Source organism: Lynx canadensis, chromosome E2, assembly GCF_007474595.2.
Source record: "Lynx canadensis isolate LIC74 chromosome E2, mLynCan4.pri.v2, whole genome shotgun sequence".
Taxonomy (NCBI): domain Eukaryota; kingdom Metazoa; phylum Chordata; class Mammalia; order Carnivora; family Felidae; genus Lynx; species Lynx canadensis.
In genome coordinates, this window is record NC_044317.1 from 50517708 (window position 1) to 50537030 (window position 19323).

Sequence of the window (19323 nt, forward strand, 5' to 3'; positions counted from 1 at the left end):
CACATGGGCGCTCCCGGGCGAGGCCCCGCCCCTCTGGTTCCACGTGGTCGTCCACGGAGCTCCTGAGGCTCCGGCGGCTGGGTCTGAGGGAAGCACGGGTCCCGGGATGGCGGGGACCCCGTCCGGCGGTGAGTTGCATCAGGGCGGGACGACGGGGTGCAGAGAGTTGGCTGCCGGGAGGAGAACGGGGCGCCCAGGAGCGTTCGGACGGAAAAAGGGACATCCTCGAGACAGGACCTGTGGAGAGTGTATCGCCCGCGAGGAAGGGACTTCAGACCGAGGGAGCGTATGGGGTGGGGGAAACTACCTTGGATCGGTGGAGACAGGGATGCCTCTGGGGAGCAGGCAGAGAAGAGACCGAGTGAGGGGTTGAGGCGCTCAAGAGGCTGGGGCCAGTGGGCCCCCTAGGCGCCCTGGAGAATTGGATTCACGGGAAGTGTCAGCAGACCCCCATTTCCCCTTCTGCAGGTGCTGCTCAGTTCTCTTGCCCCCCCAACTTTACCGCGACGTCCCCAACCTCAGAGCCCACCCGTTTCTCTTTGGAAGTGTTAACAGACCCAGATACGGAACTGTGGCTTATCCAGGCCCCTGTAGACTTCGCCCCAGACTGGTGAGTGGTCCCAGGCCACCTCCTGGGAATATGCTCCATCCTAGTGGCTGAACTTGGGGGAAGTTTAGAGGGGCTTTTCTTAGGCATCCAGAAACGCGGTTTTCAGCTCTTCCCCCCCGTTTCACGGAAAGAATCTGATGGAGCTCCTGCCTTCCCCTTTCTCCTTGCAGCCTCAACGGGCGGCTAGTGCCTCTCTCTGGCTCCCAGATTGTGAAGGGCAAGTTGGCAGGCAAGCGGCACCGCTACCGGGTCCTCAGAAGCAGCGGTCCCCAGGCTGGAGGAGCAATCCTGCTGGCTCCCTCCGTGGCGGCAGGGGGGGGACTCACCTGTGCCCCAGCCCCCCAGGGCAGCCTGAGGATCTTTGAGGGTTCCCAGGAATCCCCACCAGGGACCCTGCTGCAGCCTATTCCAACAAGCCCCCCGCCACAGATCCCCCCTGACCTGAGGCCCCGGTTCTGTGCCTTTGGAGGCAGCCTACCGGTAACAGGGCCTGGGTCAGCCTTGGCACTGAAGTCACCCGCCTCAAAAAAGAGGAAAAAGAAGAGGCAAATACCAGAGGCCCCAGCTCCCCGGGAGGCAGTGAATGGGCTGGGGGCCCTGGCGGGGGACACAGCTTTGGGGTCCCCGGATGTGGCGAAGAAGAAGAAGAAAAAGCAGGAGCCGCCAGAACTCGAGGTGATGGAGCTGGTGACAGCCGAACCCGCGGACGAGATGCTGGAGCCTCTGGAAGCGCTGTTCCCATCATCCACCACCAGGAAGAGGAAGAGGCTGAAGGGGACGGAAGAGAGGGAGCCTGGGGAAAGGATGCTGATGGAGTCTCAGCCGCAGTTGGAGGAGGAGCCACAGGAGGAAGCCGTCCCACTGCCGTCTTCGAAGAAGAAGAAGAAGAAGAAAGAAAAGGGGCACCAAGTCATGATGGAGTCGGGGGCTGATGAGGCTCTAGAGCTGGAGAGGAGGCCTCTGGAACTCGCAGGGGAGACGATAGAGCCCGAACCACCACAAGAAGTTGAGCTTCAGGCTGAGGCAGCTCTAACACCCGCCAAAAAGAGGAGGAAGAAAGAAAAACGGCAAGACGAGACAGTGGAGCCGGGGGCAGAGGCGGTGGAGCCTCCGGTGGAGCCCGAGTTGCCAGGTGACCTTGAGGGTCGGGCATCCACCAAGAAGAAGAAGAAGAAAGAACGGGGGCTCAGAGCAACTGAGCCGAGGACTGAGGTAACGGACCCACAGGGTGAGCCGATGGAGCCTGAGCTTCCGGAAGAGCGTGAACCTGAGGCAGGGGCAGATCCAGCATCTGCTAAGAAGAAGAAGAAGAAACGGGGCCGGGAAAGCGGGGTGCCAGAGGCAGCACCCCGGGAGGAGACGCCAGAGCCGTGGCGGAGTCCAGAGCCTGGGGAGGTGGCTCCCACAGGCCGGGAGAAGAAGTCGAAGAGGCTGCAGCCGGATCCTGTGTAGCCTCCTCCAGGGAAACTGACGACTGTGGTCAAGGAAAGCTGGAGGGGCGCCTGGGTGGCTCAGTTGGTTGAGACTCTCGATTTCAGCTCAGGTCACGATCTCGCGTTTCATGAGATCGAGCGCCACATCTGGCGGTGCGCCGACAGTGTGGAGCCTGCTTCGGGTTCTCTGTCTCCTCTCCCTCAAAATAAATACACTTTAAAACAAAAAAAAAAAAAAAGAAAGAGAAAGGAAAAGAAAGGGGAAGAAACGAAAAGAAAAGCCGGAGGTGACCGCCTGGGCCAGCAGAGAGTGAGAACAGAGAACCCCTTCCCGATGACGGCGCCGCCGCACCAGAAGCAGCCCAAACCTGGAAAATGCTTTATTGTTACAACGAGGGCCTCTCTGGCAGCTGGGGTCATCGGGGCACTTTCAAGAAGGGCTTGTGTAGGACATCAAACAGCCTCCGGGCCTGCGTGAGAGCAAGAAAGAAACAAGGAACTGGTCATTAAATGAGCCATCTGCTTGCTACATCCAGAGTGGGCTTTGGTTCTTTCGGTTTCGGCTCGGAGGGGACTCTGGGGGCTGGGAGAGAAAACATCCTGATCTTGATTCTGTCCCAGGCTGCCCTATGTGAGTTAGGGCTGGTCCCCACCCTCTCTGGGCCTCGATTTTCCCCAACTGTAGGAGAAGCACTGTGGGCCTTCCACAGCCTTAGAACTTTGGGATCTGAGGTGCCATCTATGTAGTGCTGCCTCCTGTCCCCGACCCCTCAAGCCCATTCCCACAGTTCTTACCTTTTGGGGCCCCAGGCCCGGGCACAAAGCCAGATCTTCTCGGGACGCAGCTATGAGCTGTTCCAGAGACTGAGGAAGGTGGAAGGTGAGGGTCAGAGATGGGGAGCACAAAACTACCCTGCCCCAGCTCATCGGGGGTCTAAGATCTCCCTGGAAGGAGGTGAGGTCCTGTGGGAGGGCAGGGGAGGCGGGGGGGGGGCACATTCATTGAAAAAGCAAGGGGGCAGAAATGCCATCAGGACAAGGGAATCATTCCTTACCCCAAAAGTAGTTAGGAGGGTCTGGCTGTCGGTTTTATTGACAGACTTCACGGTGGTCAGGCATTCAGTCACCTGGAAGGGAGGGGAGGAGGCAGAGGTGCGGCAGGAGAAGAAATGAGAGCGATCTGAGCGCTGGGTCACCACTGTGTCCCCAGACTGCCCCGCATGCAGGTGTTCAATAAATGCCCCCCCCCTTTTGGCTGATTAAAAGTTCATCTCAGAGTGGGTCCCCCACTAGCTGAGAGAATATTGGTCACATCATGAGAAGATAAATGCCATTTCTCTGGAGTTGGTTCTGCCCAGGGTAGACCATAGGCTCTGGAGTCAGATCTGTGTTCAAAACCCGGCCCCACTGCTTGCTCCCTATGAGGGCTGGGCAAAGGAACTGACCTCTGGACTTTCTTTTCAGGCAAATGGGGGTCCTAACAGTACCCGCCTCGGGAGTGGTGGTGGACATCCACCATTACTCAGGCGTTGGAGCTCAGGTTAAATGCTTCATTTGGTAAATACTCCCTGCGCACCCACTAAGTGCTGGGTGGTGCTGGGGACACAGGAGGGACTGAGCCAGCCAGCCTGGCCAGAATGCATGCAAGGTCAGGGGTGGACAGAGCTGCTGGGTGGGATAGGCAGGGCCTTGTAGGGTGTGGTGAGAAGGCCAGGCTTTCCCTGAGGGTACTGGGGAGCCATGGGAGGATTCTGAGCTGGGGAGGACAGAAACAAGTTTGTGCTTAGGAAGGGAAAGGTGATGAACTGAGGGGGAGACTGGGGAGGAGAGGTAGGATTCCAGCAGCAGGGACGGGCCGGGGGCAGGCAGGGAGGTGTAGTGGCCTCACCCGGGCGACGAAGTCCTGTTCCAGCTTCTCCATCAGGAGGTCGGCCGGCTTCTGCTCATAGGCCTTGTAGGTCTCCAGGTACCGCCCGGCCTCCTCAGGGCTGGGGTGAGAACATTCGGGTCAGCCAGTGTGGCGAGGGCAGTGGTCATGTTTTAGATTCATTTCATTGCCGTAGTAGTAGTCAGTGCCGATGCTAAAAATTCCAAACTCGAATACAGAGCAAACTGAACTTTCCTCCCCGAAAAGGTCCCTGGTGGTAACCCCGGCCAGGCACATCTTTACACATCTTTGCTGGCAAAGGGAGAGAGCTTGGGAGCCTGACGAGTTGTTGGGCTCAGGTTCGCCCTTCCCACCTGCGTGACCCCAGGGCCAGTGATTTTCTCTCTCTGGGCCTCAGTGTCCTCATCTGCAGAGTGGCATGGATAGCGGAATTGTGACAATTACACGCGTCATCGCTCCCAAGTGCTCAGAACCGTGCCTGGCACTTAGAGCCCGTTTAAGAAATGTGAGCTATTCTGGAAGGGAAGTCAGCGCGGTGGAGCCGGGGCGGGAGAAAAACCAGAAACACTGTTACTATTTTCCCAGCCGCAGGAAGACAAAACTCAGGATGCAATTCAGTTCCCACTGAAGATTTTTAATATAGCGCACTTTCAAGAGAAAGGCTGCGGGGTGAGCCGACTGCTGAAGCTTTTATAGCAACTAACCTGATTTAATAATCGCCATTAATTTTCACGTCAGGCACTGAGGTTTTTTTCCTTTCCTTTTTTTTTTTTTTTTTTGACATGTAATGAACAGTTTCAAAGGTAGGTGGGACAACCGAATCTTAAACAGGGTTTGTATGTGTGCGGAATAAAGTAACCCAAGTTTATTAGCACTGGGAGAAAGCTGGCCTTTTTTGTTCTTTGAACTTGAGACTAGGGAGTTGAGTCCAAGTAAAGGAAGGACTTGTGCCGAGGCATTTTCTGTTAGCCTTCAAATCCCAGCTAATAAGCCATCTTTGCTGATCAAGTGTTGGTCCATATTCCTGAAAGAAACCTTCATTTTTCTAATTCTGGTTTTTTCCCGTTACGTGGGCTTTGTGGCTCTCCCCTCACTGCAGCAGGATTATCGTTCCGGTTCTTCAACGTTTATTTATTTTTGGGACAGAGAGAGACAGAGCATGAACGGGGGAGGGGCAGAGAGAGAGGGAGACACAGAATCGGAAACAGGCTCCAGGCTCCGAGCCGTCAGCCCAGAGCCCGACGCGGGGCTCGAACTCACGGACCGCGAGATCGTGACCTGGCTGAAGTCGGACGCTTAACCGACTGCGCCACCCAGGCGCCCCTAAAAAAATTGTTTAATGTTTATTTTTGAGAGAGAGACAGAGACAGAGTGTGAGTGGGGGGTGGGGCAGAGAGAGAGAGAGGGAGACACAGAATCAGAAGCAGGCTCCAGTCTCTGAGCTGTCAGCACAGAACCCGACGCGGGGCTCGAACTCACGGACCGCGAGATCGTGACCTGGCTGAAGTCGGACGCTTAACCGACTGCGCCACCCAGGCGCCCCAATCGTTCCGGTTCTTAATTTGTTCAGGGCACACAGTGAGCACATTGCGTCCTGTTCTACAATTTGCTTTCATTTTTGCCCTCTGCAGTTCCCAGCAGGATGCCTTCCCATGTCAGCAGAAAGAGCTTGACCTCTTTTATGGGATGGTTGCAAAATATCCCATAATTTGGATGTAAAGACGTAGGAGACATTCCCCTTCCGGGGGCCGACGCACTGTTCTAACTCACTGTGTTCAGAAGCTTCCAGAGAAGGATCCTCTAAGGCAATTATTATTTTCAAACCATTATACACAGAGAGGGAAAGAGACCAGCAGGGGGTTGAGTCACTTGCCCAAGAGCCTGGTCGGTAAACTATGCAACTCTTGATCTCTTGGGGTCATGAGTTCAAGGTCGTGACCTGGCCTATCTCCACGATGGAGTATTACGCCGCTGGGAAAGAATGTGCATCCGGACAATGGGATATTATTCAGCAATAAGAAGACTGAGCTACCACGGCGCCTGGGTGGCTCAGTCGGTTAAGTGTCTGACTTCCTCTCAGATCACGATCTCATGGTTTGTGGGTTCGAGCCCCGAGTCGGACTCTGTGCCGACAGCTCGGAGCCTGGAGCCTGCTTCAGATTCTGTGTCTGCCTCTCTCTCTGCCCCTCCCCACTCATGCTCTGTCTGTCAAAAATAGACGAATATTGGGGCGCCTGGGTGGCGCAGTCGGTTAAGCGTCCGACTTCAGCCAGGTCACGATCTCGCGGTCCGTGAGTTCGAGCCCCGCGTCGGGCTCTGGGCTGATGGCTCAGAGCCTGGAGCCTGCTTCCGATTCTGTGTCTCCCTCTCTCTCTGCCCCTCCCCCGTTCATGCTCTGTCTCTCTCTGTCCCAAAAATAAATAAACGTTGAAAAAAAAATTAAAAAAAAAAATAGACGAATATTAAAAAAAAAATTTTTTTTTTTTTTTTAAAGAAGAGTAAGCTACCAAATTACAAGAAGGCACGGAGGGAGGTTAAAAGAATACTGCTGGGGCGCCTGGGTGGCACAGTCGGTTAAGCGTCCGACTTCAGCCAGGTCACGATCTCGCGGTCCAGGAGTTCGAGCCCCGCGTCAGGCTCTGGGCTGATGGCTCAGAGCCTGGAGCCTGTTTCCGATTCTGTGTCTCCCTCTCTCTCTGCCCCTCCCCCGTTCATGCTCTGTCTCTCTCTGTCCCAAAAATAAATAAACGTTGAAAAAAAAAATAAAAATAAAAAAAAATAAAAGAATAGTGCTAACTGTTTTGTCCTACAGAGATGACTCTGGGTGGGCTCCTGGATGGGGGCTGGAAATGGAGCTAATACTCAACCGGGTCCACGTAAGGAAGACTCCATAAAATCCCAGTACTAGGGGACTCAGAGCTTCCAGAAGGGCAGCCACTGGGAAGTGATACACCCCAATTCAACGGGGACAGAAACTCCTGCACGCAGGACCCTCCCAGACCTCTCGCCCTACGTCTCTCATCATCTTGCTGTTGATTCTCTTAACATCATATCCTTTATTAAACCGGAAAATGTGCTTCCCTGAGCTCTGAGCCTCTCAGGGAGTCACTGGGAGCGGGACGGTCAGAAGTACAAGTGGGGTTTATGACTGGTGTCTGAAGTGGGGGGGGCAGTGTTGGACTGAGCCCCTTCACCTGTGGGACCTGAGGCCATCCCCAGGTAGTGTCAGAAGTGAGTTAAACGGTAGGACGCCCAGCTGGTGCTGCAGAGACTTGCTTGGTGTGGGAAAAACTTTGGCGCGTCTGGTGGTCTGACTTGGGCTCAGGTCCTGATCTCACGGTTTGTGAGTTCGAGCCCCACACAGCCCTGTATTGTGAGCACAGAGCCTGCTTTGGATCCTCTGTCCCCCTCTCTCTCTCTCTCTGCCCTCCCCCACTTGTTCTCCCTCTCTCTTCTCTCTCAAAAATGAATAAAGATTAAACACACACACACACACACACACACACACACACACACACACAGGATAAAGACCCACATTAGGGAAGAACTGGCATTTTTTTTCCTACACACAAGGAGAACCGTGGGTTTTTCTATTTCTACTACAGATTGTATGATTCCAACTATATGATATCCTGAAAAAGGCAAAACTAAGCAGACTGTGAAAAGATGAGGAGTTTGGGGGTGGAAGGGATGAATAAGTGGAACACAGGGGAAATTTTAGGGCAGTGCAACTATTCTGTGTGATACAGAATTTATGGACACATTATCATACCTTTGTCAAGACTCAGAATATAAAACAGAGAGCAACAGGTCATGATCTCACGCTCCGTGAGTTTGAGTCCCATGTTGGGCTCTGTGCTGACAGCTCAGAGCCTGGAGCCTGCTTCGGATTCTGTGTTTCCCTCTCTCTCTGTCCCTCCCCTGCTCATGCTCTGTCTCTCTCTGTCTCAAAAATACATTAATAAAAACATTAAAAATTTTTTTTTAATTAAAAAATAAAAATAAAACCGCAAACCCTAACATAGACTATGGGCTTTCGTCAGTAGTAATAGTAACATATCAACACTGGTTCATCGGTTGTAACGAATGTACCACACTAATTAAAATTTTTTTTTTTTTTCTTCAACGTTTGTATTTTATTTTTGGGACAGAGAGAGACAGAGCATGAACGGGGGAGGGGCAGAGAGAGAGGGAGACACAGCATCGGAAACAGGCTCCAGGCTCTGAGCCATCAGCCCAGAATCTGACGCGGGGCTCGAACTCACGGACCGCGAGATCGTGACCTGGCTGAAGTCGGACGCTTAACCGACTGCGCCACCCAGGCGCCCCTGTACCACACTAATTAATACAATACATAGGGACACCTGGCTGGCTCAGTCGTAGAGCACTTGACCCTTGATCTTGGGGTCCTGAGTTCAAACACCATGCTGGGCATGGAGCCTACTTTTAAAAAAAGAAATTTAGGCCACCTGGGGGGCTCAGTTGGTTAAGTGTCCGACTCCTGATTTCTGCGCAGCTCATAATCTCACGGTTCGTGAGTTCGAGCCCTGCACTGACAGCTCAGAGCCTGAAGCCCGCTTCAGATTCTGTGTCTCCTCTTTCTGCCCCTTCCCTGCTCGCACTCTGTCTCTCAAAAATAAATAAATGTTAAAAAAACTTTTTTTAGGGGTGCCTGCGTGGCTCAGTCGGTTAAGCATCCGACTTCGGCTCAGGTCATGACCTCATGATTCAGGGGTTCAAGCCCCGCATCAGGCTCTGTGCTGACAGCTCAGAGCCTGGAGCCTGCTTCCTGTTCTGTGTCTCCCTCTCTCTCTGCCCCTTGCCCACTCAAACTGCCTCTCGGTCTCAAAAATAAGTAAACGTTAAAAAAAAATTTTGTTAAAGACTGCTGTATTTCTTTAAAAAAATTAAAATTAAAAAAAGAAATAAAAAAATACAAGAGATAATAGGAGAAACCACATGCAGGGAGAGAAGAGGTATTTGGTAATTCTTTGTGATTCCTGATATTCCTTCTTATAAACTTAAAAACTGCCCTAGGGACGCCTGGGTGGCTCAGTCAGTTAAGCATCTGACTTCAGCTCAGCTCATGATCTCATTGTCCAGTCCGTGGGTGCAGGCCCCGCGTCAAGCTCTGTCCTGACAGCTCAGAGCCTGGAGCCTGCTTTAGGTTCTGTGTCTCCCTCTGTTTCTCTCTGCCCCTCCGCATTCATGCTCTGTCTCTCTCAAAAATAAATAAACATTAAGAAAAGAAATTTGGGGGGCAGTTGGGTGGCTAAGTCGGTGAGGCGTCCGAATTCGGCTCAGGTCATGACCTCACAGTTTGTGGGTTTGAGCCCCGCGTTGGGCTCTGTGCTGACAGCTCAGAGCCTGGAGCCTGCTTCAGGTTCTGTGTCTCCTTCTCTCTGCCCCTCCCCCACTCTCACCTTGTCTCACTCTGTCTCTCAAAAATAAATAAATGTAATAAAAAAAATTAAAAAAAAATTTTTTTTAATGCTCTAAAAAATTAGTATTTTTAAAAATATGAACACCCTGTGTTGGGCTCCGTGCTGACAACGGAGAGCCTGCTTGGGATTCTCTCTCCCTCTAGCTCTCTGCCCGCCCCCCGCTCACACTCTTGAGCACTCTCTCTAAATAAATAAATAAACTTAAAAAAAAAAAAGTTTTTTTAAAGGGGCGCCTGGAGTGGCTCAGCCGGTTAAGCATCTGACTCTAGGCTCCGGTCGGATCAGGTCATGATCTCACAGTTTGTGAGTTCAAGTCCTGCATTGTGCCTACTTGGGCTTCTCTCTCTCTCTCTCTCTCTCTCTCTCTCTCTCTCTCTCTCTGTCTCCCTCTCTGCTTCTTCCCTGCTTGTTGTCTCTCTCTCTCAAAATAATAAACTTAAAAAAAAAAAAAGAGAGAGAGAGAGAGAGAGAGAGATCTCCAGGTAAGGACACGACCACACAAGGCACAGAACAGCATCTATATATAACCATATGTCTACACTGCCACATGTATATACACCGTGTGTATGTACCATATATATGTACGACTAGACGTATGCACACACATAACATTTTCGTGTCGCTTCTCATCTGTGAACTACGTGAACGCGCCATCTGTTTAACACAAGAAAGTTTAACCAGTGTACATATTCAGAACAAAGAGAAGCAGAAGACAACAGCCCCACTCTCATCCACATCTATGCCTCATACGGTCCCCAGAGGCCAGCACTGTCCAGGGCCTGGAGCCTCTGGAGCCCTTTTCGTGTATCCGCATACGAGTCTGTTCATCAACACAGCTCATTTTCTTCCTCGCTTCTTTATATAAACAAAAATACGAGGCCGTTCGCTTCTGCAACTCTGGTTCTCACCCACTGATGCTACAGTGATGGCCCATGTCACTTCGGACACGCGTGAGCACGCACGAGCAGGGACTATCCTAGTGCGGGAGTTTCTGTGTCGAAGAGTGGTGTCTATTTTCTGTTTCAACAGCCTGTCAAATCTCCTGCCAAGCAAATATGCGGGTGCCCGTTTCATACTACCCATCCGAGAGACTTGCACCAAATTTAGGGCACCTCGCTTTGTTTGTTTTTGTTTTTTTTTTTTTTTTTAATTTTTTTTTTTTTCAACGTGTATTTATTTTTGAGACAGAGAGAGACAGAGCATGAACGGGGGAGGGGCAGAGAGAGAGGGAGACACAGAATCAGAAACAGGCTCCAGGCTCTGAGCCATCAGCCCAGAGCCCGACGCGGGGCTCGAACTCCCGGACCGCGAGATCGTGACCTGGTTGAAGTTGGACGCTTAACCGACTGCGCCACCCAGGCGCCCCTGTTTTTTTTTTTTAATGTTTATTTATATTTGAGAGAGAGAGACAGACAATGTGCAAGCGGGGGAGGGACAGAGAGAGACAGAGACAGACTCTGAAGCAGGCTCCAGGCTCCGAGCTGTCAGCACAGAGCCCGATGTGGGGTTTGAACACTCGAACCACGAGATCATGACCTGAGCCAAAGCCAGACGCTTAACCAACTGAGCTACCCAGGCGCCCCTGAATGTTTCTCATTTTTGAGAGAGAGAGCACAAGCAGGGGAGGGGCAGAGAGAGAGGGAGACAGAGGACCCAAAGTAGCCTCTGCATGGACAGCAGAGAGCCCCACACGGGGCTGGAACTCAGGAACTGCCAGATCACAATCTGAGCCAAAGTCAGACGCTTAACCTACTGAGCCACCCAGACGCCCCAGCACCTCGTTTTTTAAAATGTGCTTTTTTCTTTTTTTTTAAATTTTTTTTTTCAACGTTTATTTATTTTTGGGACAGAGAGAGACAGAGCATGAACGGGGGAGGGGCAGAGAGAGAGGGAGACACAGAATCGGAAGCAGGCTCCAGGCTCTGAGCCATCAGCCCAGAGCCCGACGCGGGGCTCGAACTCACGGACCGCGAGATCGTGACCTGGCTGAAGTCGGACGCTTAACCGACTGCGCCACCCAGGCGCCCCAAAATGTGCTTTTTTCTTGATAAACCATATGGTTGATATTTTTTTCATGTGTTTTGGCAACTCTTATTTGGGTTCTTATTGACTTGTGGGAAGTTCTTTACATATATAAATATATAATAAACATGTTCAAATATATGCATATGAATATAAACATTTAAATGTATTTGCACTGTATAAATATAACTTATATATACATACATAAATTAGAGACGTTAAGTATTTTCTATTTATATGTATGTATATACATATGTATATATATATACGTGTGTGTGTGTGTGTATATATATATATATGCAATATATACACAGCAAATACTTTTTGGTAATTTGTCACTTGTCTTTCAACTTTATTTACAGTATGTCTTACCACCCAGAAGCTTTAAAATTTTAATTTTCTCAAATCAGCCAACCTTTTTCTTTACGGCTTTGGGGTTCTGGGTCTTGCTTTGGAAGACTTTTCCTACCCCAAGATTGTAACAAATATTCTCCTGGGGTGCCTGGATGGTTCAGTCAGTTAAATGTCAGACTTAGTTCAGGTCATGATCTCAAAGTTCATGGGTTTGAGCCCCGTGTTGGGCTCTGTGCTGACAGCTCAGAGCTTGGAGCCTGCTTTGGATTCTGTGTCTCTTTCTCTCTCTACCCCTCCCCCGCTTGTGTGTGCTCTCTCTCTCTCTCTCTCTCAAAAATAAATAATCATTAAAAAAAATTTTTTTTTAATAAATCAAAAATAAAAATAAAAAATATTCTCCTGGGGAACCTGGGTGGCTCAGTCGGTTAAGTGTCTGACTTCAGCTCAGGTCATGATCTCGTGGCTTGTGGGTTCAAGGGCTACAACAGGTTCTCCGCTTTCAGCAAGGAGCCCCCTTCAGATCCTCTGTCCCTCTCTCTGTCTGCCCCTCCCCCATTCACACTATCTCTCTCTCTCAAAAATAAAATAAACATTAAAAACTAGATATATATTCCCCTGTAAGATTTCTTCTAGGGCACCTGAGTGGTTCAGCTGATTAGGCATCCGACTCTTGATTCAAGCTCAAATCATGATCTCACAGTTTGTGAGCTGAGCCCTGGTGTGTCAGCTCCAGGATAGAGCCCAGCTTGGGATTCCCTCTCTTTCCCTCTCTCTCTGGCCCTCCTCCTCTCTCTCTTTCTCAAAATAAATAAATAAACGTAAAAAAAACATAATGAGCCTAATTACTTAAAAAAAAAGATTTCTTCCAGCACCTTTTTTTTTTAATGTCAATAATTTCTCAGGATTTAATTTTTTTTTCTTATGGGGTGAGGAAGGTATGTCTTTTTTTCCAACTGGAAATTAGCCAATCTAAATAGACTTTAGAGGGGCGCCTGGGGGGCTCAGTCAGTTAAGCATCTGACTTCAGCTCAGGTCATGACCTCATGGCTCATGGGTTCGAGCCCCGCATCAGGCTCTGTGCTGACAGCTTGGAGCCTGGAACCTGCTTCAGATTCTGTGTCTCCCTCTTTCTCTGCCCCTTCCCTGCTCGTACTCTAGCTCTCATTCTCTCAAAATTAAATAAACATTAAAAGAAAAATTTAAATAGTCTTTAGAAACCTAGATGTGGAATTAATTATTCAGACAGATTTTAGGTCTGATTCGTAAGTAAGCAGTATGGCCCTGGCAATTTGATCTATATCACCTGCTTTTGTGACTATAGCCCTAGAAGACAAATATTAAGATCCTATTTTAAAGATGCAGAAATTGAGGCCGAGAGAGAGGCAGTGCCGGAACCAGGCTCACACGGGGAGCTCATGGCAGAAGGAAAGGGCTGGGGGGCAGAAGGGTGGACCAACTCTTAGGATAGAGCCTGACCTGGGCGGGGAAGCCTCGGTCTCACCTCCAGGCAAGGACCAGGGTGCAGTCAGCCAGGATGCACATCTTAGCCAGCTCCTTGAGGGCCTGCTGTGGATCTTTCTGGGTGGAAAAGAAAATCAGAATGGGAAATCTGGTAGTAAACAAGGAATTATAGTCTTGAAAACCACAGTAGATTATGCCACGGTAGGATGCCAAGAGCCTTCCACTTAACTGGCACTCCCTAGGCTCTGACTGGGTGCCCACCTGTGCTGGGCAATGCTGGTAACACACAGTTACCAAGAGAGCCCGGGCTCTGCCCCCTGGGGCTCACAGTCTGATGAGGGAGATCAAACTGTCCCCATACAGTGATGACCCAGAGTGGCCAGGATTGGGATGGGAGAGCAGGAGCGGATACCTGACCTGCCCAGGGAATCAGGGAGAGCTTCCTGGAAGAGGGGACATCTGAACTGAGACCTGAAGGAGGAGGAGGAAGAGGAGTGAAGGAGGCAAAGGAGAATGAAAAGGAAATTTTAAACATAGGGAAGACAGGAGGGGGGAAAAAGGACTTGAGGAATTGCAATTCACACGGAATGTGATGGAGAACGTAAAAGAAAGGGCGACCACATGGAAGCTGGGAAATGAACCCAGAGAGCAGGGCAGGGGTCTGGTCACATGGCCTCACGGGCCATAGCGAGGCACTGGGGAGCCATGGAGGGGTCTGGACATCAGATCTGTGCTTTAGGAACCAACCCCCCCCCCCCCCCACGGCTGCTGTGAGGATGGAAGCGGTTGGGGCTGGAGGCCCTGAGACGAGAGAAGAGGCTGGGGCAGAGACCCAGGCGGGCCAGGCTGTGAAGACAGGATGACATAGCTTCAAAACACGCTCAGGTGGCAGAGGGCTGGGACCAGCGGAAGCGGTGTGGGGAAGGAGGAGACAGGATTTTACCCTCGCGCCCCCTTGCCAACACAGGGTGTTAATGTCCGATGTAAATAATGGTTCAACTTGCACCTTCTCTTGGGATTCAACAATCCACTCGGCTGCTGCGAGGCCCGACAGATGAGGACCACGAGGCCGGGGGGGAAGTGACCCCTGCTTACCACGTCCACCTGGATGAGCAGGACCCGCAGGGCGAAGCTCTTCCCCAGGCTCTGCAGCCGCCCGTGGATGTAGTCCGGGTGGAGGTTGTGGTAGCGGAGGCTGGGGGGCAGGGGAGAGGGAGGGATTGGGAGGTCTCGCTCTCCCCGAGACCCTGGGAGCCCTTCTTTACTCTCACTGGAATGCAGAGGGCGCGGGCGACACCGGGACCTGAGGCTCAGAGAAGTTAAGTGACTTGCCTCAGGTCACCCATCAAGGAAGGCGATGGCGGGGTTGGCGGAAAGGGCTGCCTGGCTCTGGCTTCCCTGGAGGGATGGACCCCAGGTTCCTCACTGGGGAAGGGAAGAGACTTGGGCTTCGGGTAGAGGACAGGAGACAAGCGCCTAGAGGGTGTGGACTGGGGGACAAGGCGCAGCTGGTCTTGGGAAGCAGGCCCATCCCAGGGACTGTCTGCTTTAGCCTCGGAAGGCACTGGCAGGGAGGGGCTGGGGTGGCTTCTCCACCCAGGGAACTAGGGGACATCTCTGTCCAGCAGCCACCAGCTCTCGTACCTTGCAGGGAGGACAGGAACTTAGAAGGTTCACTTCCCCCATCTAGCTCTGTGTGCAGAGGGGCGCCCGGGAATGGAGAGGGAACTTGCTTAACTGCGGTACAGGCTGGCGAAATCCTGGCTCCCATCAACTCACCCTGGATGTCTGGGACCTGAGGGACCCTACCCCCAACCTGCTCAGACCCAGGACTCCAGGCGCCCAGTCCGTCCTCCCTCAGAACCAGTGTCTGGGCCTGCCACTCTTGTCACTCTGGGCACCTCCAGGAGAAGACCTCTTCCTCCCCGCCAGGTCACTAGGCCCAGAGCTGACAGGGCCACACCCCAAGGTCTCCCACCCAATGGTCCCAAACACGGGAGCACAGCCTCGCAGGCCTTCAGGAAGGTGGGGCAGCCCCCTCAGAGCTCACCTGAGGAACAGGGCACAGGTGCTCTGGCCCAGCACATAGTCGGGAAGCACGTCACCAAACTCCCAGGGCACATGACGCACAAACTTCAGCACGGGGTTGCCCCTCTGGGGAGGGAAGGGCGGAAGCCATTAACAGGGAGGGCCCTGGGACCACTACCAGCCCCAGGGCTCCCCTCCCCCTACCTGTGTCAACACCTCCCCATCCCCCCTCCTGCCTGTGCCTGTTCCCCTCCCTCCAGAGTCCACCTCCTCAGCGGGGAATGCCCTTGGGCGCTCTGGCTTTGACCCAGACCTCTCCCCCAGACCTGGGCCTTAACTAAAGGGTCCCTGAGTCTATCTCTCCGGCTCAGTCCTCTCCCCTAGCCCCACGTGTGTGCCCTGGGGTTGCTGGGCACTCCCCCCAGGATGTCCGCCTCACTGCATCCCAAGTGCCTTCAGCACCAGCTCCCGCACCTGCCCCTCCTCCCCTCATCTCAGGGACAGGCCCATCATCCAGAGACCCAAGCCTAGTCACGGACACGTCCCTCTCCTCCAGGGGGGACGTCTACCTTCCAGGATTTTTTTTTTAAGTTTATTTACTCATTTTGAGAGAGAGAGAGTAAGAGAGAGAGAACTCCAAGCAGGCTCTGCACTGTCAGCGCAGAGCCTGACACAAGGCTCAATCTCACGGACTCTGAGATCGTGACCTGAGCCGAAATCAAGAGTCGAATGCTTAGCTGAATGGGCCACCCGGGCACCCCCAGGATGACATCCCCATCAAAGTCTCCCCCTGCACTGCCATAGCCCATACCCAGGCCCCTACCCTGCCTCCTCCTGGTCGCCTGCCCCAGTAGGGCCCCCTCCTGACCTCCGAACAGAAACCAGTGCTTCCTAAAGCACAAACCTGCCCCTTGGCCTGCTCTTAACCCCACCGTGGCCCCCAGTGATCTGAGAGGAAGGCCCACGTGGCCTGTGACCCCCACCCCCAACAGTCAGGCATCTGCTGGACAGGCTCCGGGCTCTCACTCCACTCTGAACACACCCTGTAGCCCAAAATCGAGATTCTCTGAGCAAGTCAGCCTCTAACCCATCCGAGCAGTATTTATTGAGCGCCTACTGTGTGTCTAAGTGCTGTGATACAGCAGGGACCAAGACAGACAAAGATCCCTGCCTTGTGGGGGACGCAGACGTTACACAAAACCATCTCGGGGATGAACGAGTCATTATTAAATGAGGTGGAATGTGCTTTTAATAAAGAGGGTAGGACCTGCTCCACGGTGGGGTGTGGGTTGGGCAGAGTCGGTTAAGTGTCCAACTCTTGGTTTTGGCTCGGGTCGTGATCTCACAGTGTTGTGAGTTTGAGCCCCACGTCGGGATCCGGGCTGGCAGCATGGAGCCTGCTTGGGATTCGCTCTCTCCCCCTCCCCCACTCACGCTGTTTCTGTCTCTCTCAAAATAAAAACATAAACTTAAAAAAAAAAAAAAAAAAAGGAGGCGGGAGGTGAGGAGCGGTGATGAGGTCAGGAGGGTAGAACCTCCATGAATGGGATTAGTCCTCACAAAAGGGACCCGAGAGAGCTCCTTCACCCAGGTGAGGACACAGGAAGTAGACAGCAGTCTATGAACCAGGAGGCGGGTCCTTCCTGGACACTGAATTGGCGCAACCTCACACGGCACAACCTCAACCCACACCCGGTAGTTGGATGGATGAATGAAAGAATTCGCGTTGCCCAGAGCGCAATGGCAAGAGCTCTGACTTCCTTCCACTGCCCACCTGAGTGCCACCCCCGTACCCGTGGTTCCCACCAGAAAGCTCAAAGCCCCGCTACTCCTTCCCCTCCTCACCTGCCGGGGGCTCACAATGATGCTGCTGGATTTCGTCCCCGGTTTGGGGGCCTGGTTGGGGGTCTCTCCTGCCAGGGGTTCTGGCCCCGTGGGGTGTGGAGCCCCAGCCCCTCCTGGAGGTCCCGAGATGGCATACTCGGCGTAGGTCTGAGGGGGGGCCTGGGCTGAGGTCTCCATGGTGGGAAGGCTCCCCGTGGACTTGAATAAGGGCTTGAACTGTGGGGGGGGGGAGGAGTGTCAAAATCTGAATCTAGCCACTCCTCCCTGCTCCTCAGCCGCTATACTGGTCCCAGCCACCAACTTCTCTCCCTTGGACCAGTGCACCTCCTCACCAGCTCCCCGCCTACATCCTTACTCCCCGCGGTCTGTTCTGTTCACGGTCATTTCACGTCCCTCTGCTCAGAGACCCTGGTGGCTCCCCTCTCAGAGTAAAAGCCAAAGCTGTCGCCACAGCCCACAAGGCTCTAGACGATCTGTCCCTGCTCCCCGTCTCACCTCCCACCTCCTTCCCTTTCCTTTCTCGATTCCAGCCCCACTGGCCTTGCTGCCCTCAAATCTGTCAGGCTCCCTCTGATCCTGGGCCTTTGCATCGGCTGTTCCCTCTGCCCCAGAGGTTGCCACACAGCTCACTCCTTCACTTCCTTCACATCACTGCCAAGATGTCACCTCCTCAGAGAGGCAGCCCCTTGACCTAAGGGAGCGCCTCTCCCCCATCACTCCCTGTACCCTTAGCCCACTTTTTCTTCCTAGCGCACACGGAGCGGCCAGTACTCAGCACCAGCCAATTGTTTTCCTGCGGGAACGTGATGTCAGCGTGGTCAGATCCTTCAATTTACCAAGAGATGTCAAAAGTGCCGACTTTTCCTTTTAGTTGCAAGGCCTTCCAACTCTCCAATGTCAGCAATAAATTCATCCTTTGCAAACCAGGGGGCTGACCACATAAAACACAACCCAAAGCCACCCGCCGCTTGCGTTTGCAGCCTCTGCCAGAGCCCTGTCTTGGAACCACCATGACATTTTACAGATAGGGAAGCAGACTCGCGGAGAGCAAAGGACTGTTTTCCCAAGGTGACCCAGGCCACAACATTTCCTAAACCACACCATGGGCCTTGGAGGCCCCTTCCTCTCAATCCACCCCCCCCACCCCGGTCTGCCAGCGTTCTCCCCATCTCCTCCTCTGTCCTACCCCCGCAGGAGGGGCCTCATCCTCATCCAGTGGTATGAAGAACTTCTTCCTCGTGGGTGGCCCGGAGGGCTGCCGCACTCCCTCTTCGTCCATCCCAAGGTTCTTCTGGGGCCTGAAAAATGAAGACACGGCGGCGGGGGCGAGTGAGACAGCAACACCTGCATGCCCATCCTTCCAGCAGGAACCCCCACTCACAGCCATCCCGCCCCTAGAAATCCCAGGGCTCCAGAGCATCAAGTTCCAAACACCGAGCGCCCCAGATTCTATAAAGCCCCGCCCACACGGAGCCTCACCTTCCGTTCGCCCCGCCCCTTACCGGTCCAGACTTTTCATTCGCCCCGCCCCTCGCTCCGCGCGTTCTAGTCACCCCGCCCTCACTGTTCCCCGCCTTCCGTTTGCCCGCCCCAGCCTCCGTCCCCCTCCGTCCCGCCCGCAGGGCTGGCGCCTGGATACCCTCCCCTCGCTCCATCTCGTCCATCTCTCAGGCACTGCAACGAATGGTTGGCCTCTGCGGCTGCCAATCGCCACCGGAGGTCCCTCCCCGCCCCTCTCGACCCAGCCCCGCTGTCTGAGCGCCGCGACGACTCACCTCCTCGTCCCCGAGCCGGGAGTAAAAGACCGGAGAGGGACAGAGGCGTCCCACCGCCGGCGCGGCCAGCGCGTCCCCGGGCTCGCCGCACTTCCGGCCTCTCTAGCCCTCGATCCCGCCCTCACCGTTCCCCAGAGGGGTAGAACTTCGACAGGGGCCGTCCCTGCGCCGCTCTCTATGATCCTGGAGGACTGCGGAGATTTGGGTTGGAGAGGGAGCCGTCCGTCTACCCCCCTGAACGTCCCTGGTTGCCGAGAATTTCAATTTTGATGCCCTTATTAAGCACCAACTTGTGCTCGGGCTCCGGGCAGGAATCAGTGGGGAAAAACGGCGGGAGATCAAATTAGGTTCCTCCCCTCAGTACAGGCTTGGATGGAATCCCAGCTCTGCCATTGACTTGGCCTCAGTTTCCACATTCATTCATTATTTCATTCCACTCATATTCCCCCAGCGCTTCCTCTGT

At 53.3% G+C, this 19323-nt stretch overlaps 2 protein-coding genes across 2 annotated transcripts; one reads left to right on the forward strand and one right to left on the reverse strand.

The window, feature by feature from the left end:
* The first annotated feature begins 51 nt into the window (after positions 1-51).
* POLR1G (RNA polymerase I subunit G) lies at positions 52-2572 on the forward strand. The gene is made up of 3 exons (XM_030298989.2): positions 52-128; positions 469-610; positions 781-2572. Exons 1-3 carry the CDS (start codon positions 107-109, stop codon positions 2060-2062), a joined length of 1446 nt encoding a protein of 481 aa, XP_030154849.1. The 5' UTR covers positions 52-106; the 3' UTR covers positions 2063-2572.
* ERCC1 (ERCC excision repair 1, endonuclease non-catalytic subunit) lies at positions 2408-18953 on the reverse strand. Its single transcript, XM_030298990.1, has 10 exons — positions 18861-18953; positions 18272-18383; positions 17086-17301; positions 15263-15366; positions 14308-14407; positions 13253-13329; positions 3932-4031; positions 3099-3170; positions 2839-2907; positions 2408-2513 (listed from the first exon to the last, which is right to left on the reverse strand). The coding sequence occupies exons 2-10, from the start codon at positions 18362-18364 to the stop codon at positions 2460-2462; spliced, it is 885 nt and encodes a 294-aa protein (XP_030154850.1). The 5' UTR covers positions 18365-18383; positions 18861-18953; the 3' UTR covers positions 2408-2459.
* Between the last annotated feature and the right edge of the window lie 370 nt (positions 18954-19323).